This window comes from Platalea leucorodia, assembly GCF_965183815.1.
Source record: "Platalea leucorodia genome assembly, chromosome: 6".
Classification (NCBI taxonomy): Eukaryota; Metazoa; Chordata; class Aves; order Pelecaniformes; family Threskiornithidae; genus Platalea; species Platalea leucorodia.
The window spans coordinates 30878235-30900468 of record NC_138828.1 but is presented as its reverse complement, the minus strand read 5'-3'; the positions used below and the strand labels follow the sequence as shown (position 1 = coordinate 30900468).

The window sequence follows — 22234 nt, the reverse complement described above, 5'->3', positions numbered from 1 at the left end:
AAGATTTTAGTAGCTTGAATTTATGCATTGTTTGTGAATGATTTCATGGCATTTTGTTAAAAGGGAGGTGGTCTTAACTGTCATGACTTGACCTGCACAAACTCTGATAAAAAGTGAAATCGTATCTCTCAAAGTTAACTGCTATTTAAAATCAGTTGAAATTGTCACGATACTTATAAAAAAAACAAAACCAAAACCAAAACAAAACAGTCTCATAGGTTCTTAGCCCCGATATAACGTTTCTTTTCATGACAAGATGCACGCGTTTTGTTCCCTTCTGGAAGGCAAGGAGAGGAGCATTATGAAGCATTAATGCTTTTCATTTTAGATCTACGGGTCTATGTAATAGCTTCAACCTGATTCTTTTTGAAGATGTAATAGAAGCTAGGCGAAAGGAGTCTTGTGAGAAACATCCACATATGGTGGCGAGGAAAGGAAAATTGATTCAATTTCGTTTAGATTAGAGAACAAGATGACATTTTTCATTGGTGTAGCTATTCAAGCGCTCAGAACGGTGGGAGTGATCTAATGAATAAATTGAGAGTGCACTGAGGTGAAAGGAACATGATAAATCCAATTTATGAGATCCTGTTATGATGGTGAGCAAGCATTAGAGGCTATCATGAACAAGGGCTGTCTGTCAGAGGTTTGCTTGCATCATACTTAAGGTTATGTTCAAGTTTACAGGGCTATAATCCTTACATGGCACACTTCTGTTATTGAACAGACTCCAAATTTGGGATAGCGATCCCGCCCACAGGAAGATTTTTACTTTTTATAAAACTTTATGAAAAAAATGAACTATATAAAGCTTCTACTCCTGTAAGTTTTACTCAAGTAGAATTATTTTATAGACAGTTACTGATGAACTGAACACCATATTCCCTCATCTTGCCAATTAGGTTTACAGACATTACAATTGCCAAACACAATAAGCTCCTATTAAAACTACCCCTATTTAAGTAACAGAGTGCCTCCATTACCCATGCAAAGAAGGCAGAACAGGCACAGAAGTCAACGGCTGAGACAATAACCACCAAGCACAGCACCCTAACCATTCATCAGCATGCAGTTTGAAAGCATCTTCCTTTCTGGGCAGGGAACAAACATGAACTGAACTAAAGATTGTACGTTTCCCGAGGAAGCGGAGAGAACAGCAGTGTGTATAGTAAGAAAAACGTCAATGTACTTGACAACCGTTAGGGGAAAACTTACCAAAGAATTGCCTGGTATTTTTATCACTATGCTGGAATTGCAGGCTATGAACCTTAAATATTTCTCAGGAAGCTTTCTTTTTGGCTTGGAGAAGAAGGCACATACAAAGGCACACATACTGAGCTGTAATTAATCTGTATACAGAGGCATACGTGGACAATCTGCAAATAATACAGTTTCAGACCGTTTTCTTTTAAAAGTATTTTTGTACATTTTTGTGTTGCATATTAAAAAGTATAAAAGATAAAATAGAATTAATTCTTACTAATGCCAAGAATATTTGGACACATCAAATATATTCTATAGAGTATCCTGTAAAACGAGTTTAGTGAACTGTAGTGTAGAAATCTGCAAGGAGGCATTGTCCACCTTGACTATAGACACGATCTAACATCCTTACTAAAAAATAACAAAATAAAACTTCCAGTTTCTGAGGGGTGCTGTACTGACTCCATGCCTCAGAATGGAGCTGGGAATGGCCTACTCGGAGCTAGCTGTACAAAACAGAGCAGAGTAATAAAGATTCGCTGGTATCTGTAACAGGTCAATACTAAACCCTAACTGATACCAAAGCTAAAGGCAAGAGAAGGATTTTGATCAACAGAGGAGGTTTACTCCTGGCTTTAGGACAGTCAAGGAGAAGAGAAAGGAAAGTCTTCTGGGAGTGGGAAAATCAAATGTGAACTATATTGCAACTGACTGTGCAGGAGGCATCGACATTAAATAAAATGAAGAAAACTACATTTGAGCTTTTTGCTCCCCCTGGTGAAATGTTTTGGCAAGATATTCGACACGAGCGTTGCCAGTCATTACCATGATCCACAGCCGCACACAACTTGTGTTTCTGGAAAGACCCGCAGGACCCGTGGGTATGTGCCGAGGGTGCTAGCGCTGTGTCCTGAACGCTGCTTCCTCATGACACCTGCCTTCACACAGCAGCCTTTCTGAAGGTAGGTGAGGCTCCTTTCACTTTGTACTATCCCTCTCAGCACTGCATTTTCAAGGCTGTTCATTTAAAGTCTATTAGTTTTTTCCTGCATCAATCAGAGGTAAAAAATGCCCTGGCAAATCTGAGAGGCCTCCACTCTCCACAGTCAATCCAGCCAGACACCTCTTGGAAAAATGAGCACTACCTGGCTATATTTTTAGCAAATACTTGGTTTTCTTTGCTGCAGTTATCCAGATGCAGATGTAAGAAGGACCTCATCATGGCATTGTCTCCGTCAGATGAGTATTAACTTAGGACAAAGCAAAGGAGATCCCGGCTGACCCATGAATCTTGATTTGAGGAGAGGTCTGCTGCTATTGCCGAGTTCCCCAAGAGGAACTGAGGAAGAAAGGGACAACGCATTGCCACCTTGGCCTTGCCCTGTCAGCAAACCCCACCCGAGAGGAGCTCTCCCCTCCGTCCTGCAGCAGCCAGCACCAGAACACAGCCACTCTCGGTGGCTGAAAAGCTGGCTTTCCCTCCCTTGACACCATGTTGTGTGAAGAAGCAGCCATCCCAATCCCATACAACCCTTTCCCAGTCCTTATAGCCTCCCCACAACCCTCATCCCCTTTTCAAGCTCAGTCCTTTTTTCTACCAGCACCACCTGTATTACCACAGTCCCTGATGGACCCAACTGTCTCTTTCAGCACATAAGTACCACTTGCTGTTTCTTGCTATGACCAAGCTGATAGTCCCTTGAAGGCACAAAGGAGTGCATGAGCTGTGAGGAAAAACGGCAATAGGAAAAGGCAATTCTTGGAACCTGAATGAGGAAGGAGAGGGAATCACCAACCTGCGGCAGGACTCATTCACTGTGTGTCAGCAGTCTCTAATTCAGCAGTTGCATTCTTTGAGCTGTTGAACTTGTCATCTCACAGCCCAGTTTCAACCATCAAGAAGTTATTCACATTAGCCTCCATTTTCTTCTGTGAATATATTCCACCTCATGACTCCACTCCATGCCTGAACAATTCTGATCCTCTCCCTGGCCTCACACCCATGCATTTCAAGTAACCGTTGACTGCTGACTTCTCAGTGACTCACTGCCTGGCCAGCCTATTCACTGTATTTTCAGCTGTTTAATCTCTGAAGGCACCATCAACACATAAAAATATTTTATAAAACTCCACCAGGGCTGCTTTTAAAATAGCAGACATAACTGATTGATACTTGTTTTTGTTTCCTCCAGAAGGATTACAGACACACTGTGTTTACTCAACAGAGGTGTAAGAGCTGAAGGACCATATTCCCGTAGTTGTCTGTCTTACGAAGGTTCACAGGCCTCTGCTGCTTCTCCAACCTCAGCACCTTCCTCATCTTCCTTGCTATTTGTCTGAGCCTTCTGCAAAAGTCTGGGCCCTGCCAAGCCAATACCCAGGGCTCCAATTGGAGCAGTGATCAAGATAGCCAAGAAAGCTACTGTCAGTACATCCATGCCATACTTTTCCAGTTGTTCATCCTGATGACTTCTTGCTGTATCCAGGGCAAGGGAACCTATTGCAGCCTGCAGGAAAGAAAGCATTGCTAATATGGATCAAGTAACCTTTAGCACCGAAAGAGGAAAATAGGGACTAATCATCAGTCAACATTTAACATAAATTTGACATCTTTAGTACATTCAACCCATTTGTTTCTAGGCAGTACGTAGAAAAGTAAATGTTATATTACACCTACAAGAACAATTTTCACTTGGCTACACTTCAAATTTCCTAAGCTCATGAGTTTATCTGGGTGGTTCCCTCCTGTGAAGAACATTGCTTAACTGCCATTTTATCCACATTTTTGGAGAATGTGTGATTAATGAAATGGGCCGGTATATTGCATATTGCAGCTGTTAAAATGCCACACCTTGAGAATGTGTCCTGAAAGCAGTCAACTAGTAGCAGCTTCTAAAAATTTAGTTCACAAATCTTGCAATAATCCTTGCCTGTTCTGATTCTTAGCTGTTGTTTGCAAGTAATCATGCTATTGAGGCAAAGTCTAAATGACTTAAATGATTAAGTCTAAGACTAAATGATCACTGAAATAAAGGAGCAGGAATGCAGCCAGCCTGAGGCTTCTCTAGCAATATGGCTGTCAGACTGCCCCTTACTAAAACGACCACAAACTGAAAACCCGTTCTGAGCCTCTGGTGTTACCGTCCCTGCAGACACTTCATGTGGGGTAAGAGGGAAACACTTTTACCTTTGTTTTGAGAATTCTCAGAATCTGTATGTAAATGCGCAATAACCCACAATAGCTGAGAAATAGTTAAACTTCCTATGATATATGTACAATTCTCTGTCATTATTAAGAGCACAACCCAGGGTGCAAGCAATACAGCTTCACACAGAAAGCTCTCCGTGCACTTTTCAAGCAGACTTAGGGCTGTTTAGAATACGAACGGTCCATATACTACACTCTGCTGTTATTGAGCCTGATCCTCTCCCTGTTTACTGCTGTGCTAGTTACGAGGAGCTTTGCTAAGGACAATAGATTTAGCCTGGAACGAAAGTGATGTTGGACTGTTTACCTGGACAGTGGCTTTGGGAATCCACGCCAGTGAGACGAATACTTTCTCCTTGAAATTAAACCCAGCAAAACACACCATCAGGAACGTTGCTATGATTCGCACAACTAGGGCAATGCCTATTGTAGCAACACAGAGCCCTGAAACAAAGACAAACACTTCTCAGTACTTTTGTGCATAGGTGCCTGAGGGGAGTAAGCCACCTAAAACTGTAGCTTTACAATACAGTTGTTTTTTTTTGGGGGGGGGTGGGGGGGGTGCTGTGTGTGATTTGAAGGGGGGGGGGGTCAGCCGTAGTCTGCTTTGCTTTAGATTCCCTCATAGAGATTCTTTGGAAGCTAGTAATGAAAGCTGGATAATTAGTGAATGATCTTACCAACAGTTTCAGGCCTAAGAGATGTAACAGATACTTCTGCTCCAATTAAACCAAAAAGAAAAGGTTGAAAGATATTCCATGCAACTGCCACAATTTTTTCTACTTCCCTCTGCAATCAAAACAAAAATAAATTTGTAGATTCACAAAAATATGGCCAAGTTGACACAACATTTAATTAATCAAAGGACAAACTGAAAATGTATCATAAAGATTGTCCAGAATTGCTCCTCCTTCTTTGACCTAATAATAAAAGATTCAAAATCAGTTGCACACCTTTTGAAGGTCAGATTGTGTCTAGCTCTGCTAGTAAATAAATACTTGCTATCTCAAGAAGAGAAATAAAAATCACTGATGTTTGAACAGTAACAGAGCAATTTGCAGACAAGAGGAGGAAAATAAAGCATAGTTGATTTTCAATATTTAGGAAGATGTAATTTGAACAGGTTTGCCATGAAGTTTCTGAGCCTTTGGGAACTGCATGCTTAAACATGTTCTTCCATTTGTATCTGAGCAGAGTCAGACCCTCAAAATTTTGTTTCAGTCATGACCTAACTCCACTTGCACTGCACTCAGAGGCTTGTCTCCATGTGGGCAGGAGCAAAGTTAGACTGAGCAAGTCTGAAATGCCATACTTGCAAAAAGGATTGAACTTTCCAGTGCGATGTACCGTATAAAGGCAAAGCCATCTTTTCTCCTTCTGTTTACACCGTACAATTTTCCTAGAACAACTGCTGCCAGGATAAACAGGAATCTTCCACTTACGTGAAGAGGTACATGTAGCATATCTAATAGCACTTCCTTTTTAATTGAGTTCCCCAATAGCAAATGAACCTTCAGGCTGGTGTGTGTGTAAAATATAAGTGCAGTGCTCTGTCACTTAATAATCAGTCCAGGGCCTAGACATGTCCTGTCCTTGGTATTCTTTCTGGGACTGATCCTGCAACACCTCTTGCTCTTCAGTCAATGGAATGGTAGATGACTGCAATACAAAAACTTCTGTAATCTTAAAGAGAATGAGGTGAAAATATACAGACCTCTAAACATTTTTCTTTATTTGTCTCATTTCTCCCTGTTATCTCACCCTTGTCTTTTTTGGGGGAAAAAAAAAAAAAATCCTCTTTACAGATGTTTGCATTATTTCAGTCTGTTTACTGCCCATTTAACTGCTCCAGCAATAGGTACAATGTTCCTTGTTCTCTGTGGACAGTATTTGCCAAGTGACTTCCACCAGGGACAGTAGGAGACAGTGGCCTTTGAGAGGCTCAGCAGAAAAACCTTGGTAATATATTGAGTATACAGTATGCAGACATCTTTGTATCTGATAAAAGAGAGCTAAGGCGTTTGAAATCAACATCCTTAAGGCCAAGAAGCTTCATTCACTGATCAAAAGAATTTAAGCGAAGCATTTATAGACTGCATATACTCTTTTAAGGTCCTCCCTTCTGAAATGGTTTAACAGCTTTTCAATAGAGAGCTTTATCAGTTGTAATGTCCTTAAGTAGTTAAGTCCCAAGATGAGTTTTTCTTCTTTTAAAATTGGACAACAATGTAATACTTTAAATAGAAACCATGGTTTCTTTTTTGTTGTTTTAACAAACCTTGAGATGTTACTGAAGTCAGGGTCTGGATGGGGATAATAATGCAGACTCTGCTATATCTGATCCCCTTTCCTTTCTCTTCTCCCCTTCTCCTACTGCATGTCACAAGGCTACAACTGTGGAGAGAGAGATGCCCTCAAAACATTAAGCATAGATGGTATCAAGCAAAAGAGGCAGCGAGACATCCCAAGGTACAGAAATGCAGTGCGGCAGCGACAGTAAGAGGAAGCAGGCTTAGCAGTTAAGAGAAAGTGACTAAAAAGCAGTCTTTTGTATGGTTTTTATATAGCCTTATATCACCATTTATTGTGGGCACCCTGCTCTCTAATTTATCCACAATACACTGGCTGGGATTTGGGAAAGATGAGAGATGATGGTTAATTACTATTTTCCATTTCACCCCTCAAAACCACAGGGAACAAAACCTCAGGGCATTCAGGCCATTTGCACAACTGTATTTTGGACACCTGTTTGTTAATCTTACCATAAAGTGACTGTGTAAGGTTACAGACACTCACAGAGCTGGAACATAAAGCTTTGGATTCCCAGTCAAGCACCTTGATAACTAAATCTCCTTTACATGGCTTAAGATGTCTAAGAAAAGCTTGTGAGCATTTCTCTGTCAGTCTGTTAGGCTCTGTATCGATATATATTCACATACTTTCTGTCATGCTAAATGTTAAAGAATTCCAAAATAAACGGAGAATGTTGGTTTTTTTAATCCGTACACCCCCTAAAGCTTCATAAATGCACCATTACCACTCCTGACAGAAATTCAAACTCCTGTCAAGGTGTGCATTCAAAGGAGTTTTGGTATGGTATGCTTCTTTATGTAAACATTTACCTTTTCATCAGACCATCCCACACCTGCAACAAAAGCTAAGACTAATGTGCAGAGCCCTCCTGATCCAGGGAAGCCAAAGTAGATGCTGCCAAAAACAGCAAACATGGACAGCCCAAGTACAAAATATGTCCTCTTCCACGCCAGAGATGCCTGCAGCCAAGGAAAGAGACAAACAAAAAAGTAAATTTCTTTTAGAAATGGAGGAAGAAGATTACTTCTGTTAATTTTGAAAATTGCAATTTGAAAATAACAATTACCATTAACCATTGTGAAAGAATCAAAGCTTCCAAGTGAGACTCGAACTATTTGGTTCAGTTGAAGGTTTTTTTGGACATTAATTCCTAAGAAATTAAAATTTTGGAAATTTAATATTTTCTTTCCTCTGCCCATCCAAAATCTTATTGTCAAAAGGCTTTTTGTATCACAAGGAACATGATGCTCTATTTTAACAGCCCTGCTTCAACTCTGTGATAACAGGATTTTCTACCTGTACAGTCAAGTACTGGAACAGTTTATCCAAGGAGAAGTGAAATCCTTGCCACTAGATGTTTTTAAGGAGAAGTCATACAAACTTTCGACAGGGACAGTCTAGTCTTATGTGATCTCACAGCAGACAGTTCTCTCTCTGCCATTGTTCCCCATTTCTATTTATCTCTTTGGCTCCTGTACCACACTTCTTACATTGTTTAATAAGAGAAAAATTTCATCCCACTGAGGGCAACAGATACTTTGCAAATTGCCTTCAGTAGTCCAGAACATACCTACTTTCTTCCACAATTTTCTGTTCACTTAATTGCCCCTTGATAGTAAATTCATTTACCACTTTATAGAAGTTTAATTTTTATTGAAAGTAACACATTTGAATTAGCATTAAGGATATGCCCAATCACTTAAAGCCCACAATCTGTCCGCTTTACTTTTTTTTAATCTTAGGCCTACCGGAAACATCTTATAGAAGTAAATGTGTCACACATCGATCTAATTGATGAATGTTTTACTGCCTGAAACAGGTATCAGACCCTTTCTCCTTTACGTGTGGACATTTCCATCACCTTCAATGAGAGCAGGATGGTGAACTGGGTTCCAAACTCTGCATCAGGAAGGACTATGATATCATGCGTTGTTACTGTTGCAGTAAACAAGTAATCACCTATAAAACACATCCTCACTTGATAGGCTTTGCAACCTGGAAGCTGTTAGCACTGTACACAGCTTTTCCCAAAAGCAGTTTCACATGATGCTTAGAAATTAATAACTTACGAGTATCATCCCTTAGCAAAGAATCTCTATTTTATAAGAAGTTTTTTTTTACTGGGTTTTTACCTGATCGTGGCTTGGGAAATACCGAACAAACATTCCCAGAATCCCCCCAGCTGCTATGCCAACAGCAACCTCCAGCACTCCACGGAGCACATTGTATAGGGTAGAACCTATTTGGCAAAAGAAAAACAGGTTCAGTAAGCCATACACAGACCCTTCACGCACAAACCACCCTGTAGACCTATAAGGGCGATTCCAGGACAGTGTCTGCTTTAAATTACTTGGGAGTAAAGGGGTTCAGGAGGAACCTATGACCCTGAAACAACTGGATAGTGCAAGCTCATGCCAAGAAAGCGTGCCAGAGAAGCCAGAGAAAGAGCCATTGCGAGAACATTGCCAAACCCATGGAAATTTGAAAGCACTTACATTGGGCATGCAGGTACCAGACTTGGCAGCTGAGGGAGCAGACAGGGAAAAATGTTCTCTGAAAGCTGATGTGACCCACAACTCAGGGCAGACAATGTTACACCGAGACTTTTGATCATAGGTAATTTCCCTCTCAATATTCAAGTCCATACATGAACTTTATAAGGAGATGGCATTAAGTTACAAACCAGTCAGTCATAACAGAGCACACATTCCTCAAAATATCACTGTTTGTTCTGGATTTCACCACGTACAGATTAACCAGCATACCGGAAGAGAAAGCCATCCCAAGGCAAGTGTTGAAGCCTGTAATAGCCAGAATGTCATCAATGCTGCCAGCTGCCATTAGCAAAGTTGGGACGCCTTTCTCCACCCCATATCCCCCAGCTTGTAAAATCAGCATTGAGGGAACCACCACAGCAGGGGAGACTGCACCTAGAACAAAACTGAAAACACAGGGGTTCAGCCTCTCTTAAAAAGAAAGCACTGAACTAAAAAACTTCAAAATGGTCTGACCCCAATTCTTTTTAAGTATAAATAAACAGACCTTTACATGAGGTATTCTCCTTACCTTTCCCTGCTAAGAACAAGCAGGGATATTTCTATGCAGATTTGCAATCAGCTTTTACTTCCTGCCCAACTCAATCGTATTAAAAGTAAAGGGCTCCACAGACTTAAGACTTGAGTCTACACTGCAGGCCAGTTATGCTCCGTGATATATGCCTTGATTGTCTAATTTAGGAACCTGATCTAGACATGCTTATGACTCAGTAGCCTGGTTGCTTCTCATAAAAATCAGTGCGTGGCAGAGGAGAAGTTCATCCATTTTGCTCCAGTATATGGGTCCGGACCAAGTCCCCCAGTTTAGATAGAACTAGATGGAAAAGGTTTTCTCTTCAAGGATATCACTCCAGAATATAACATGCCATATCCTTATTCTTGACTTGTGACAGGAAGACTGTCGTATGTGCGTCTCTCTTCAGGGAAATTCTGAATTCCAGCATGAAGATTCTCCAAACTGCAGTATCATTTTCTGTCCCTAAAAGCCCCCTGTGTTGTGGTTAAAGACTTAGGGACTGCACCATCCTTGTTTCTTCTTCAAGTGACCACATCACAAACACAGAAGAGCAATGATGCAAGTACTCCTCCACAGCCTGGAAATGTGACCTTTAAATTAGCCACAGAGCCAGACATGAATGGTAAGCAAACAACCAGCGGGGCTACGCACAGCTTCCTAACTGGCATTAAACTGAGGTCTCTGCTTGGCGCAGAGAACTAACTGCACTTGGATCATTTAACTGTAGCATGAAAACAGGCACCTTTGTCATACAGGAGAAAAGAGAGTACGTTACCCTAATATAAATCCCCATTGCCATGGCAAATGCATGAACAAGTAGGCAAGAACAGCAGCTGTGCATGTTTCTGAGATGCATGGTCCGAAAGAAAGCCGTAAACAGACTGCTTTGAGTTTCTTAAGAGCCTGCAATATAAAAGCACATTCAGACATTAGTATCAGTACCCTTGGCTTTATAGAGAGGAAATACATTTATGATCTGATATGGTTTATTAAAAGAATCCCCTCTGAGCTGCAGTACAAGATATGACAACTTTACATGGTCTAAGCCAGAGATAGATAGACTCAAGCACAACTGGATTTGGATATAAAATTCCAAGTGTGGCAGTGAAACCCACTGAATCTAGCTTCAACAAGGTTCCTGCACATCACAGGAAGAAGCGGCAGAGAATTCTGTTTGGCTTCTTGTGTAGAGCAAACTAAATGTGGGAGGCTGGACTAGCTGGGATCCATTTGAAAAGTGCACTCTCAACCCAGCTGACTTACCCACAGTTACTTGAGGTCACTTGCTCCATCCACAAAAGATTTTGCTATAATCCCCCATGTTGCATGAGCACCCCCAAAAAATTATCCCCAAATCCATGAACGAATCATGAAAAGTTGTAGAACTACATAAACTTGGTGCAAGGAGCCAAGCATCTCTTTCAGCTGTCTCTCACGTGATACCCAGAGCAGATTAAGTTCCACTTGGCTCAGAAACTTCCATTCAAAAGCTTCTCTAAAACAGAGTATTTACTTGTAACAGCTGCCTTTAATAGTTAGTCACAAACACGACTCTGTTAGGACAGGTCCCTAATTTTGACCTGGGAAAAAACAATAAATAAATCAACGAGTTGCACTTTGTACCAGGGCAGTTTATCCCAGCATAGTTAGGGCTGAGAATCACCAGAGCAACTGACATCTTTGTCTTCACAGCTTCAATTGCATGAGGAGCAATTGTAACTGCATCAAAGCATTGCTACATACAGAGTCCAAATGACAGTTTCAATTGCTGCATGGGAGAAAAATGAGTCAAAAATGAAGGCAAAAAAAGTCATCACGGAATAGAAAGAAAAGCAGTCTCACAGAACTGGGCATCCAAGCTGTGTGTAACAACACACAGTCCATGTTCATACAAGCTTCAATGTCTTGGAAAAATGGATGATAGTAATCTAAGAAACCAGGCATTTTTCAAGAATGACAAAACCCTGTTTTCCTAAATATTTGAAGCATTGGCAACTAACTCCCTAGTTTTCATCTTGGTTAAGAAATATCAGTTTAGTTGTTCTGAACTAGCTATACTTGACCTAAGTTTTATATAAACTTTAAGTGGCCCCTTAAATAGATAGGGGCCAATATGGTACAGCTTTATTTCAGCCGGCTGATTTTGATCAAGCAAAGCCTTGCATTCATTAATTTGTGGAACATGACATTTCATAGTGTGTGGAGGAAGACTATTTTTTTGTTCACAGAAGTGTTATGGGCTTTATTGTGATATGAAGCATTGTTTCTGTGGTGCAGCAGGACTCATCTTTGCAATTAATATATTTGCATTAAAATGGCAATGATTAAAAAAAAAAAAGAAGAGAAAAAAGTAAAAATGACACACAGGTTTGGATTTTTGGTTGGTGGGTTTTTTTTTTTTTTGATTGGTGTCAACACAAGCAACATTCTTTCAAGGACTGGGGATCCCTTCCATTACTTGTTTTAGTTTGTCAGTGTAAACTGACAAGGAGTTTGTCAGGGGGCGTGAACTCTCCCTGACAGACCATGATGGAGCTCAAGATGCTCTGCTCACAAAATTCATGAAATTTCTTTAAGGCAAGAGGGAAAATAGTCATAAAATCAGTTTTCTTCAGGTATTTTTTGGATTGCTTGCCTACTCTACGAATCCAACTGCTAATATTAACATATGATTATGCAATAGAAACTATACTTTCTGTAATGCTCTAATTTGCAGCTCCTCTAAGACTGAACAGTTCAATATTTTTAACAGAACGAATTACTCAATTTTTTTTGAGGGTTGTTGTATACTTTGCCTCACACAAATGGCTGGTGCCATACCTTTGGATCCAGGCCGAGTCCTGCTCGGGTCAAGATAATGGAAAGAGCGATATTCCTCAGGGCTACAGACCAGCGTAGGTTTATCTGGACGATGTCACTAATGAACGGGGTATTTCGGATTAGGAAACCAGCAAGTAGCATCCCTTAAATGAAAACAAACAAGCTCCTGTCAAATGATTTGCTTTTATTGCACTAAAAGCTTGCATAGAATTCTTAAAAATAGACACCATATTATGTATTTATGAGAGAAAAAGAAACAATTCATGTTCTGAATTATTAGCCATGCATTAATGATGGGGACTGAGTCATGGAAAGAGAGAGACGTGTTTAAAGCAATGAAAGTGGCCTAAGAACACGTAGCTTTAGTGCGAGTCAACAGAATTCAGCTTTGTTCACCAGGCGCAGGTCACACTTACCATAAGCAAAGACACCTCTGCGTCCTTAAAGATATTTTTCTTGTTAGCTTGTTTTAACATGGAAAGAGGATGACCGTCTAATATTGCGTATTTATCTCAGAAGTTGGAAATTGTTAAAAATCCTCTTAGGTGTAAGAAATGCAGGTATGACAGGAACCATAATGCTGAGTTCATTGGGAAATATAATCTAAAACAGCTAATCATGGACTAACTTAGACATTTTAAAATGCTCTGGCAATATGACTCATACAAAGAGAGGAAAAAAAAGGGGGGAAAATCAGGAACTTGCTCTTGTTCTTTATTTGAGCTACTTGCAAGATCCAACCTTTTGCAAATATTAGCAAAACTGTTTAATCAGAGACTTCCTGCAAAGCTATCAGAACTGTAGTTCTGGAAGGATACAGAAAAGTACAGGAAAGGAGGACTTTAAATATAGATCTGCAGAGATTCATTGTAGGTCCTGATGATTCAAAGATACATTTTTGTGGCATAATTTTATATTAGCCATGTTAAGAAAGAGGAAACCAAAAAAGACAAAAAGTAAACAAACACTGTGCTTGGGTTGGTCCCAGCTTGGTGTGAGCCTTGGCTGTGGACTTGTTTTGTTCTGGAACATGCTAAACTTTCGGTCACCGTTCTTCCCACCACCTCCCGGAAAAAAAACTGGCATAATTAATTTGCAGTACCTCATGACAATTATATCAGGCTAGCATAATAATCACACGCTCTTTGCAATGTTTACTTGAGGTCCAAGTCAGTAGAGCTACCCCTATCTAGAAATCTACTTAAAGCAAAAAACTCCACCTCAAAGGATATCTTCACTGTTCTGCTCTATGTTGCCTGCTGCAGAAATCTCTCTGCAATGTATACCTAAAATATACTATGTGACTGTTTCAGTAGCAATTTCACTCCTTTTTTCCTCAGAGGCTCACTATAAGGTGCTTAAGTGCTCAGCCAGCCACATTACACTCAACTGCACCTAGCACAAGTGGATTAAAGGCATGTAAGAATACAAGATTTGTATTTTTCGTGTAAAAAAGAATATTCAAAGACATTGTCCATCTCTTCTTCTGACTGACCGATTTCTCCAATTTTCCACAAAGACTGGGGATCTGAACAATGAACTCCGTCCTAAGCAACTCTACAGACATGTGCTGTCATGCTTAAGTTTCTGTTGTTCAGTATTACCTGTCTGACAAGCAGTTTCATGCTCAACTCATAGCTTTTACATACAGATGTAATTAAAAAAAGTAGAATCCAAATGGTCAGAAACTTTTTTTCTTTTTCAAAAGGGGGGGTGTTTAGTTAGAAAGGCCAGACTCCCTGTGTGTTACATTCTGTGTTCATATTATTGCAGGCATGCAAGCTATATGCAAAACTTCCCTCCCTCTCATTTGAATTTTTTCTTGCTTGTGAAACTAAGCAGCGCACAAACGCGCATGCTGCCTGGACAGAGCTGTACGTGAAGCTATCCATCCCTTCTGTAAGCAGTGCTACTGTGTGAGGCACAGCACCAGCTATGCAGGTTACAAAATCCCATCCGTGCACTACAGGCAGATATTTGTAGCCCACTCTGCCATGAAGTTTTACCGTCCGTCAACAGCTTTACTCATTTCTGCACTAAGCACAGTAAGGGGGCAGTATACAGCCGGTGAGAAGAACCTGGAGCTTCGTTTTTCACCTTTGTTAACATCACGATATTGTACTGATCTAACCAAAACTTCCTCTAGGCGAGAAGTCTGAAAAGGTTCTGATGATGTCAAAATTAATGTCATTTTCATCTCCCATTTCTATTTTGCATTTTTGTGTAAAATAGAATAAGATGTTGATATGAAAAACAATGTTATGATTGATTGAAAATAACTCTCTTCAGAAGAATTATTCCTTGTGGTGAATTTATTTTCTCAGGTTTCAGTTATCTTGAGATAAAGGTAGGAGAAGGAAGAAATTGCTTTGGATTACCAGTAATAGGGAATTCCTATTTTCTTTGGAAAACATTTTCATTGTGCGATACACATGTGAAACAGCTCAGCAATAATTTCCTTATGAATTAGTTCTTCTACTGTAACAGGAGGCCCAGATTAAGACTCCTGTTTTGTGCTATTAAAACCAAATTTTAAGTAACTGTGACAGAGGTGACTGAAGGAAAATAACTTTTCAATCTGTAGGTAAACAGTTCTCTGGCCCGCAAAGAATTAAGAGGAGAGCCTCAGTAACACACAGGCTATTTCACCTGAGCCAGTTTGGGGGCTTTTGCACCTTCTTGGAGAGGACCAGATAACAGTCACTTGGAAAAGCTACAGATTTTGCGCGTGATGCAGTTTGTTTGTTCCCAATCCAAACATATCTAGCATGCAGGTGTTACTTGACAGTTTAAACACAAATATGCAGGAAGAAAAGAAGGAAGAGGATATCTTACCCAGAAGAGCAGGGAGAGGAGGTAGTGTTCGTATTTTAATGAATCCAAAAATTTTACCTCCAATGACAGCAAAAAAATAAAGAAACAGAACTCCAAACAGGTTTCCACCTGGGAGACACTCAGTCCCAGTGATGGACCAAACCACAGCCCAAACCAGGACCACAATTGCAACTGCAACAAAACAAGAAATATTCATCTTTAATCATCTCTCAGGGACAACTTTGGCTGCTATTAAATCACATTTGGTTTTCTACTAAGGAAAAAGGTACCATGACTTTCAGAAGTAAAATCACTTACCTTAAAAATTAGTTTAATCATAACGTGTTTAATCTTTGATACTCCCTAAACTGATGTTCTGATTTTATAGATGCTAAGATACTTTAAAAAATGGTAGCAGGAACATCATTGGGGACCAAAAAGTACTGAGTGGCCCTTGGGCCACTGTGGAAAGCACTTAGCAGGCCCCAAACTTAAAGCAAAGACTTTCACTACCTTATCTTGCATTTGCTTATCTTCCTTCAGCTACTTCAGAACTACAGTAAGAAATTGCTGCTGTACAGCCTGGCGTATCTTTGAGCTAATGACTGCAATTCCAGTCTAATTTTTAGAAGAATTTAAGTATCATTTTTTGGCTGGATGTGCTTGTGCAATACATTGCTATCCCTGGGGAAAAGAAAAAAACCTGAAGAAGGTCATGTCTCTGGAAAGCCTGAAGTAGTACAGATACTTCCCTTGATACAGCAATCAAAGAGGGATAATACACAGGGGAAAAAAAATTTCATGAAAAATATTATGAGAACATTAAGTGAAAATCTTATAAAAATATGTAAAAATTTTGTAAAATATGTGAAAATATTGTGCTTTTTCCAGGTTCCCAGATCTGTCCCTGCAGTTATGTCTATGCATGCCTGTTCTTGTTGGATAAAAGCAGAAGACTGAAGGAGAGGAAAAAAATGTGTTAATAAATTGCCCTTCTCGTAATCATAAGAAAGTATATTGCATTTTCAGATTGGATTTAATCTTACTAATTAGTCTTAATCTTATTTGAGGCTGACGGGTGGCAAAGGGAAGACCAGTAGATTTCCAAACAGAAAAGCCTAGGAATCCCAAGTGAGAGAGAACAGAGGCTGTGGAAGCAGTCAAAGCCACAGGAAGCGTCCTTTGTTATGAAAAGTCTGAAATAACTGGTTAGCCAGCCATTCTCTTCTGTGAGCCTTCAGTGCAGGGCAAATCTTAAACAGAATGGGTCAGTTTGCCTTGTAGTTAGGATTCTTGGCTTTGCAAGCCTGGGGTATTAAGAAACAAAAGAATGTATCACTGCAAAGTCTTATATTTCTTGCCTTAATTCAACAAAAAGCCATCCAGTGTGCCAAAAAATGCCACTGTGCTTATAATAATCTTAATGCTCTCACGCCAAAACAAACCATCAAACCAAGAATTAGGAGGTCTTTCGTCTGATGAAAACAATTTTGAATGCAAAAACACACCTACCATGTTAAACACAGAAGAGAGGATAGAAGAACAAAAACTATACATTCAAATCTTTGTTTCACCTCATTTTTTTTTTCTGCTAAAACATTGAAACAAAAGTGTGATGTGTAAAACATAGCTATTTCCCTTCATTGTTTTCAAGGACAATGGACAGATATCATCACATCCAGAGAAACAAGTACTTCATTTGCCATTTCTCAGTTTAATTAAACGCTGTCTTTCTCACATACCGTTTGTCACTGTTTGGGCCAGCAAACCCTGAGGAGGACAAGTAAATATTTGCCTCCATGTTCTTGCGGGTATTGAAGACCCTGCTGCTGCTTCTGGAGGCTGCTGAGCACGATGATTCAAGAGAGCAGTTTCTTCTGTTTGTGTGTTCCCATCAGTACCTTTAGCATCTGTTGGTCCCTCCTGAAGGAAAACAATAAGACTCTCTCAGAAGTGGCACTGTGTACATTTGAAGACTTGAAATCGGCTGTGATGCACTAGATCCGTGCCATCTACAGATGACTACATTAACTACACAATCACTGTAGGAATGGTCCAGCATTGTATATTTGGGATTTTTGGTTACGCGTTTGGTTTTGCATTGCACAAAGAACTGCATGTGAGAGACTGCGGGACATTTGCCTTTTCATCTGCGACTGACAGGACTCCTGTCCCAATACAAATACCATCTGTTCAGCAACAATATCAGCATATTTGATGAAGAAACAATATTAACAGGCCAGGTTCAGCTTGTCTTGTACACGAGCTAAGTATTTATCAATATTTTCTACAGTTTGATAGGGTTCTGCTTCCAGACTGGATTCCACAATACAGTTAAAGATGAGCATTGTTCCAGTGAGACAGTGTCTTTAATATAACTCCTGAATAACTTCTGTTGCAAAGTCTTGAACCAAAATAACAAAACCTGCTTGCGATTAGACAAAGATGAAAGAAACAGAAGAGCTGGCCAGTGCAAGCATTACTCACATGATCCATTGCTGGAAGGCTCAAGCTGGTAAGTCAAGGCAGAGAAGGAGAAATACTACCCTGGGAGTTATTTGCTTGAAGAATGGTTCCTTGAAGCTGTTCTCTTATACTGATTCATCTACTCATCCATATGCATAGCGAAAGCACTTTTTGACCATTTTTGGATCTATGCCTCACTTCATTTTAGGGTCTTATTTTTGACAAGTTATTCATCTACCTTCCCCTATGATTATTCACCTTCATGTCAACTCATTGTCATAGCGTGGACATGGAATTCTTGCCTATACTGTGGTTTGGCCCTCCTCCAGTAATAGTTCCACGTTTCCCATTATTTTTCTGTCTCATCTCTCTCTCTAGAGAGAGAGAGAGAGAGATATATATAGATATAGATATATATATCCTTTACTCAGAGTCACAGTTGGAACACAAATCTTGTGAGCCTTCAGTGTGGAGTTACTTGGTTATCTACCCTGTGATTCTGTGATCACCCGCTACCCACGTGTATAAAGACACGCCACATGGTAATTGTCTTTACAGTCAATCTTATATGTTTACTCTAAAGTGCCTTTTATATTAAGAATTTTATTTTTACTTGCGTTTACTGCAAGTGTTTTTTAAAGCCACGGAGGTCAACACTAGAAATACGCACATGGAAGTTTAAAATGCGGGGGACGGGTATTTTTGTTAAATTAAAAAACGAAGAGATGCATGAACAACTTCCAGCAAGTGGGCGGGTAGGCGCAATTTGAAAGCAAAGAAGCAATCTTAAGTCCATTTAATTCTCTTCCATAGCTGATTGTAAAACTTACGCTGATGCATTTTCCACTTCAAGCTGAAATTGCAACAACTGATTTCCAGCAATCCGACATACCACAGACTTTTAAAAACTGAATATTTGTTAATTGTAAGACATTCCCAACTGATGAGATTTCTCTTTGTATTCCCTTCAGATGCAGGGATTTTAACAGATGTAGGAAGAAAAAGGAAAGGAAAAGGAGGGTTCCTCTGACTGAAACTGTACTTTGAGATCCTAATTAATTACCTCGCTTTTCTCATGCATGGGAATCATGCCATTTCTCTCACATACTGATGGCTCAGAATTGTCATCATCATTTACAATATCCTCCTTTACCATTGTTGCAAACCTAAAGAAAGCAATAAAGGGAGAAAAGTTAGAGAGAAGCAAACAATATTATTTTCCTGATGCAACACTTCTCAGTGATGTTGTTTCCTTCCCCATAGACTAGGTGAAAAAACTCTCACAGCCCAATTTGGAAGTAAATGGTTTTTGCATGCCTGCATATGCTGTACAAAAGACAGAAACTAACAGAACAACAGTATTAAGCTTACAAAGTCAAGCACTAATAAAAATAGAATTAAAAAAATCTAATAAAAATAGAATTAAAAAAAAATCTAAAAAATCTAATAAAAATAGAAAAATCTAAAAAATCTAATAAAAATAGAATTTAAAAAATCTAAGTTTTAAAGTCATGACTCCTTAAAAGTATGGCTGTAATATCTATATATATATATATATATCTGTTTGTGCCTCCTGTCAGCACAAGATAAAGGTTATTTGCTGGCAACACCACTTACCAGGACCATTAGTCCTGAAAATGTCACAGGGCCTGTGTGCATGGCAGTGCAAGCGATCATTTCAGAAAGCTAAGAACAACAACTATAGTTTCTAAAGCTTACACACGAGGACACACTATTTCCCTAACTTGAACCTGACCAGATCCAGCTTAGTTTTCAGGGGAATTTTCAAGAACATGGTTCTGTTAGACATCACTATTTGTGAACACATTGACTGAATATCTGAGAAACAGAAAATGCCTGTTTGAATAAAGATCAGGACTATGCACAACTTGCACTCCATATTCAGGTGAGGCTGATAAAACATGGCTCTTTTTTACTGCTTATGTCCCGTGGAGATACTCCTCAGAGTGGGAAATAAGGTCCAAGTTGCTTGTGGGTAACTGCCATTGTATGTCTTCAGTCCACGTCTCGTCCCATAGATGCTAACGAGAGATGGCAGTGTACTGTTCTGTATGTCAGAATTTTTTGGTGCAAATATTTACCGTAGATTCACAGGCCTGAGCCAGCAAGAGTTGCATGCACATATCTGAAGGCAAGGCTTGCTAGTGTTCTGTTACAGTAAAGGTGTGCCTGTATTCTCCACCAACTACATTTCAGCGCTAACAGCATTTTCTTGAAGTCTTTTACATTGCTCTGGCTATATAAAACACCACTCAAAGCTGAGCCAGAACTTTTGAGCCAAGAAATTCCTTCCTTGCTAAATTGCTGGAAGCAAATCAGAGACCCGATTCTCACAATTCCAAAGCGTTCCATTTATAATATGTTTGATATATGGGAATGATTGATGACATGAACAAAGACAGAGGCTATTGTAACACCTGGGTGGTTTTGTTTGATCTGTTCTGATACAGAACAGGCTTGTGACATGGCCAAGGTATAGAGGAAGAATACAGAGCCATATGCAAACACTTTCAACGTGTTCTAAGGTAATAGTTTTCCTTTCTTTCCTTTTTATATGTAAAGTGTTAATTCACTCAAATTCCAGTACTTTTCTATGTCTTTAATTACTACTTGTGGAACCAAATAGTTGTGGTCTTAAAGTTTTTTTTATAATGAAATAAGTGATACTTTGGGGGTTTTTCATAGGATTGTTCATCCTTTCATTGGGGCTGGGAATCCACAAATGCCAGTCTACTAGCTGGAATAGAAAGTATCGGCAACCTACCAGCGCCTCCTTCCTTCCCATCACCAGCCACTTCCCCAGGGTACGTGCACTTAATTTTGTGATTCTGAAAGGGGTGCGTGTCAGTAAGGGACAAAGATATTGCTCTCCGTCCAGCTTTGCATGAGCAACGTCCCAGTTCTTGGGGTCATGTAGCTGTTGACACGAAATATGTTAATACTGCTGAGAAACCCAGGTCCACTGCACAACAGCTTCAGCTCATGCCTGCATCGTTCATCGTAGCGTATAGGAAAGAAAAGATTGACTAAGCAAGGAGCTTGGATGTTCTGCTTAGCAGGACTGGTTTCAAGGCGTGAACAAGGAGTCTGATAGTGAATGTGCTGTCTTTATCTGTTTTGTGACAGGTCTTCACACTGTCAGGTTCTCGATACTGCCGCTTTCAAGCAACGGCCAGTTGGATTAATGAGACCAAAGTGAGTAGTTAGTTTAGTCACACCAGGGTGGGTTTTTTTGGGTTCGTGGGTTTTATTTGCTTGTTTTGGGGATTTATTTTTGTTTTGGTTTGGCTTTTTTGTGGGTTTGTTTTGGTTTGTTTTTTAAACTTCATCCCCTATACAAACAAAATCAGGGACTGAGAAATCAGGAAGCAGAATTCATACCACAGGGTTAAGCCCTGTACCATGGAAACCAGCCAGTAACAGACTTATTTCAGTACCTCCCTGCAAAATACACTTCCCTTATTTTGAAACAAGAAAGGGTTTTATTATAGGCTTTTATTAGATCCTCTCATTTTACTTGATTTTAATTGGTAGGGAGGAAGAGAGGGGGAGGCTGAGAGATGACTGACGGGGCAGCATGTGCGTGCCTATGGCATTAGCTCTATTGCCCTGGTGACTGTCAGCGTTCTGCTTTGCGCACGCACGGTACAGAAAGGAATACAAATAAAATACCACAGCCACCGCCAGAGCAACTCACGTTCCGAATAAGTAAAGACAGACAACCCAAACCACGCATCATCATCTACGAAAAGGCGCAAGCAAACCCTGATGCAACCTCCTTCCCCGCCTCCCCCCGCAGCTCCCTGGCGGCGCCGCCAGCGAGCGGCCCGCCGCTGACCGCTCCTGCCGCCTCCAGCCGCTGGGGATGGAGATGCAAGGAGGCAGAGGGGCAGAAAACTCACCTGGGGAACGGCGGGGGTCGGAGGGGAGGAACCGCTGCCCGTGCAGCCTCTCTGGCCCGGCTGGTCCCTCAGCAGGCAGACGGGGAGGCGGCAACCCGCTCCCCGCAGGCAGCGGCAGCTCTGTGCCCGCGCTGGCTCCTCCTCCCCCGCTGCTGCTGCTGGTGCCACGGGCCCTCCTCCAGAGCCGCAGCCTCGCTGCGCCGGCAGCAAAACCCTCAGTCTGGAGCTTGGGAAGCCCGAAAGGGTTTCCCGGCTGCCCTCCTACCTCTTGGCGCCGGGAGCGGGTCACTGCGGCGAGGGGTGGCTGTACTGAGCTGCCAGACAGGGGTCAGGTTGGTTTGAGCGACGGAGCAGCCCTGAGCCCACGGCGTCCCGGGGGACTAGGGGTGAGAAGGAAGCAGGTTTGCGTCTCACA

At 40.7% G+C, this 22234-nt stretch overlaps 1 protein-coding gene across 1 annotated transcript; it reads right to left on the bottom strand.

The window, feature by feature from the left end:
• Positions 1 to 2833: 2833 nt before the first annotated feature.
• On the bottom strand, positions 2834 to 21896 carry LOC309592098 (sodium/hydrogen exchanger 9B2-like). The gene is made up of 12 exons (XM_082315203.1): positions 21820 to 21896; positions 18960 to 19062; positions 17173 to 17353; positions 15452 to 15622; positions 12617 to 12759; positions 10572 to 10699; positions 9490 to 9665; positions 8857 to 8963; positions 7534 to 7683; positions 5092 to 5200; positions 4719 to 4855; positions 2834 to 3710 (listed from the first exon to the last, which is right to left on the bottom strand). Exons 2-12 carry the CDS (start codon positions 19050 to 19052, stop codon positions 3471 to 3473), a joined length of 1635 nt encoding a protein of 544 aa, XP_082171329.1. The 5' UTR covers positions 19053 to 19062; positions 21820 to 21896; the 3' UTR covers positions 2834 to 3470.
• Positions 21897 to 22234: the final 338 nt, after the last annotated feature.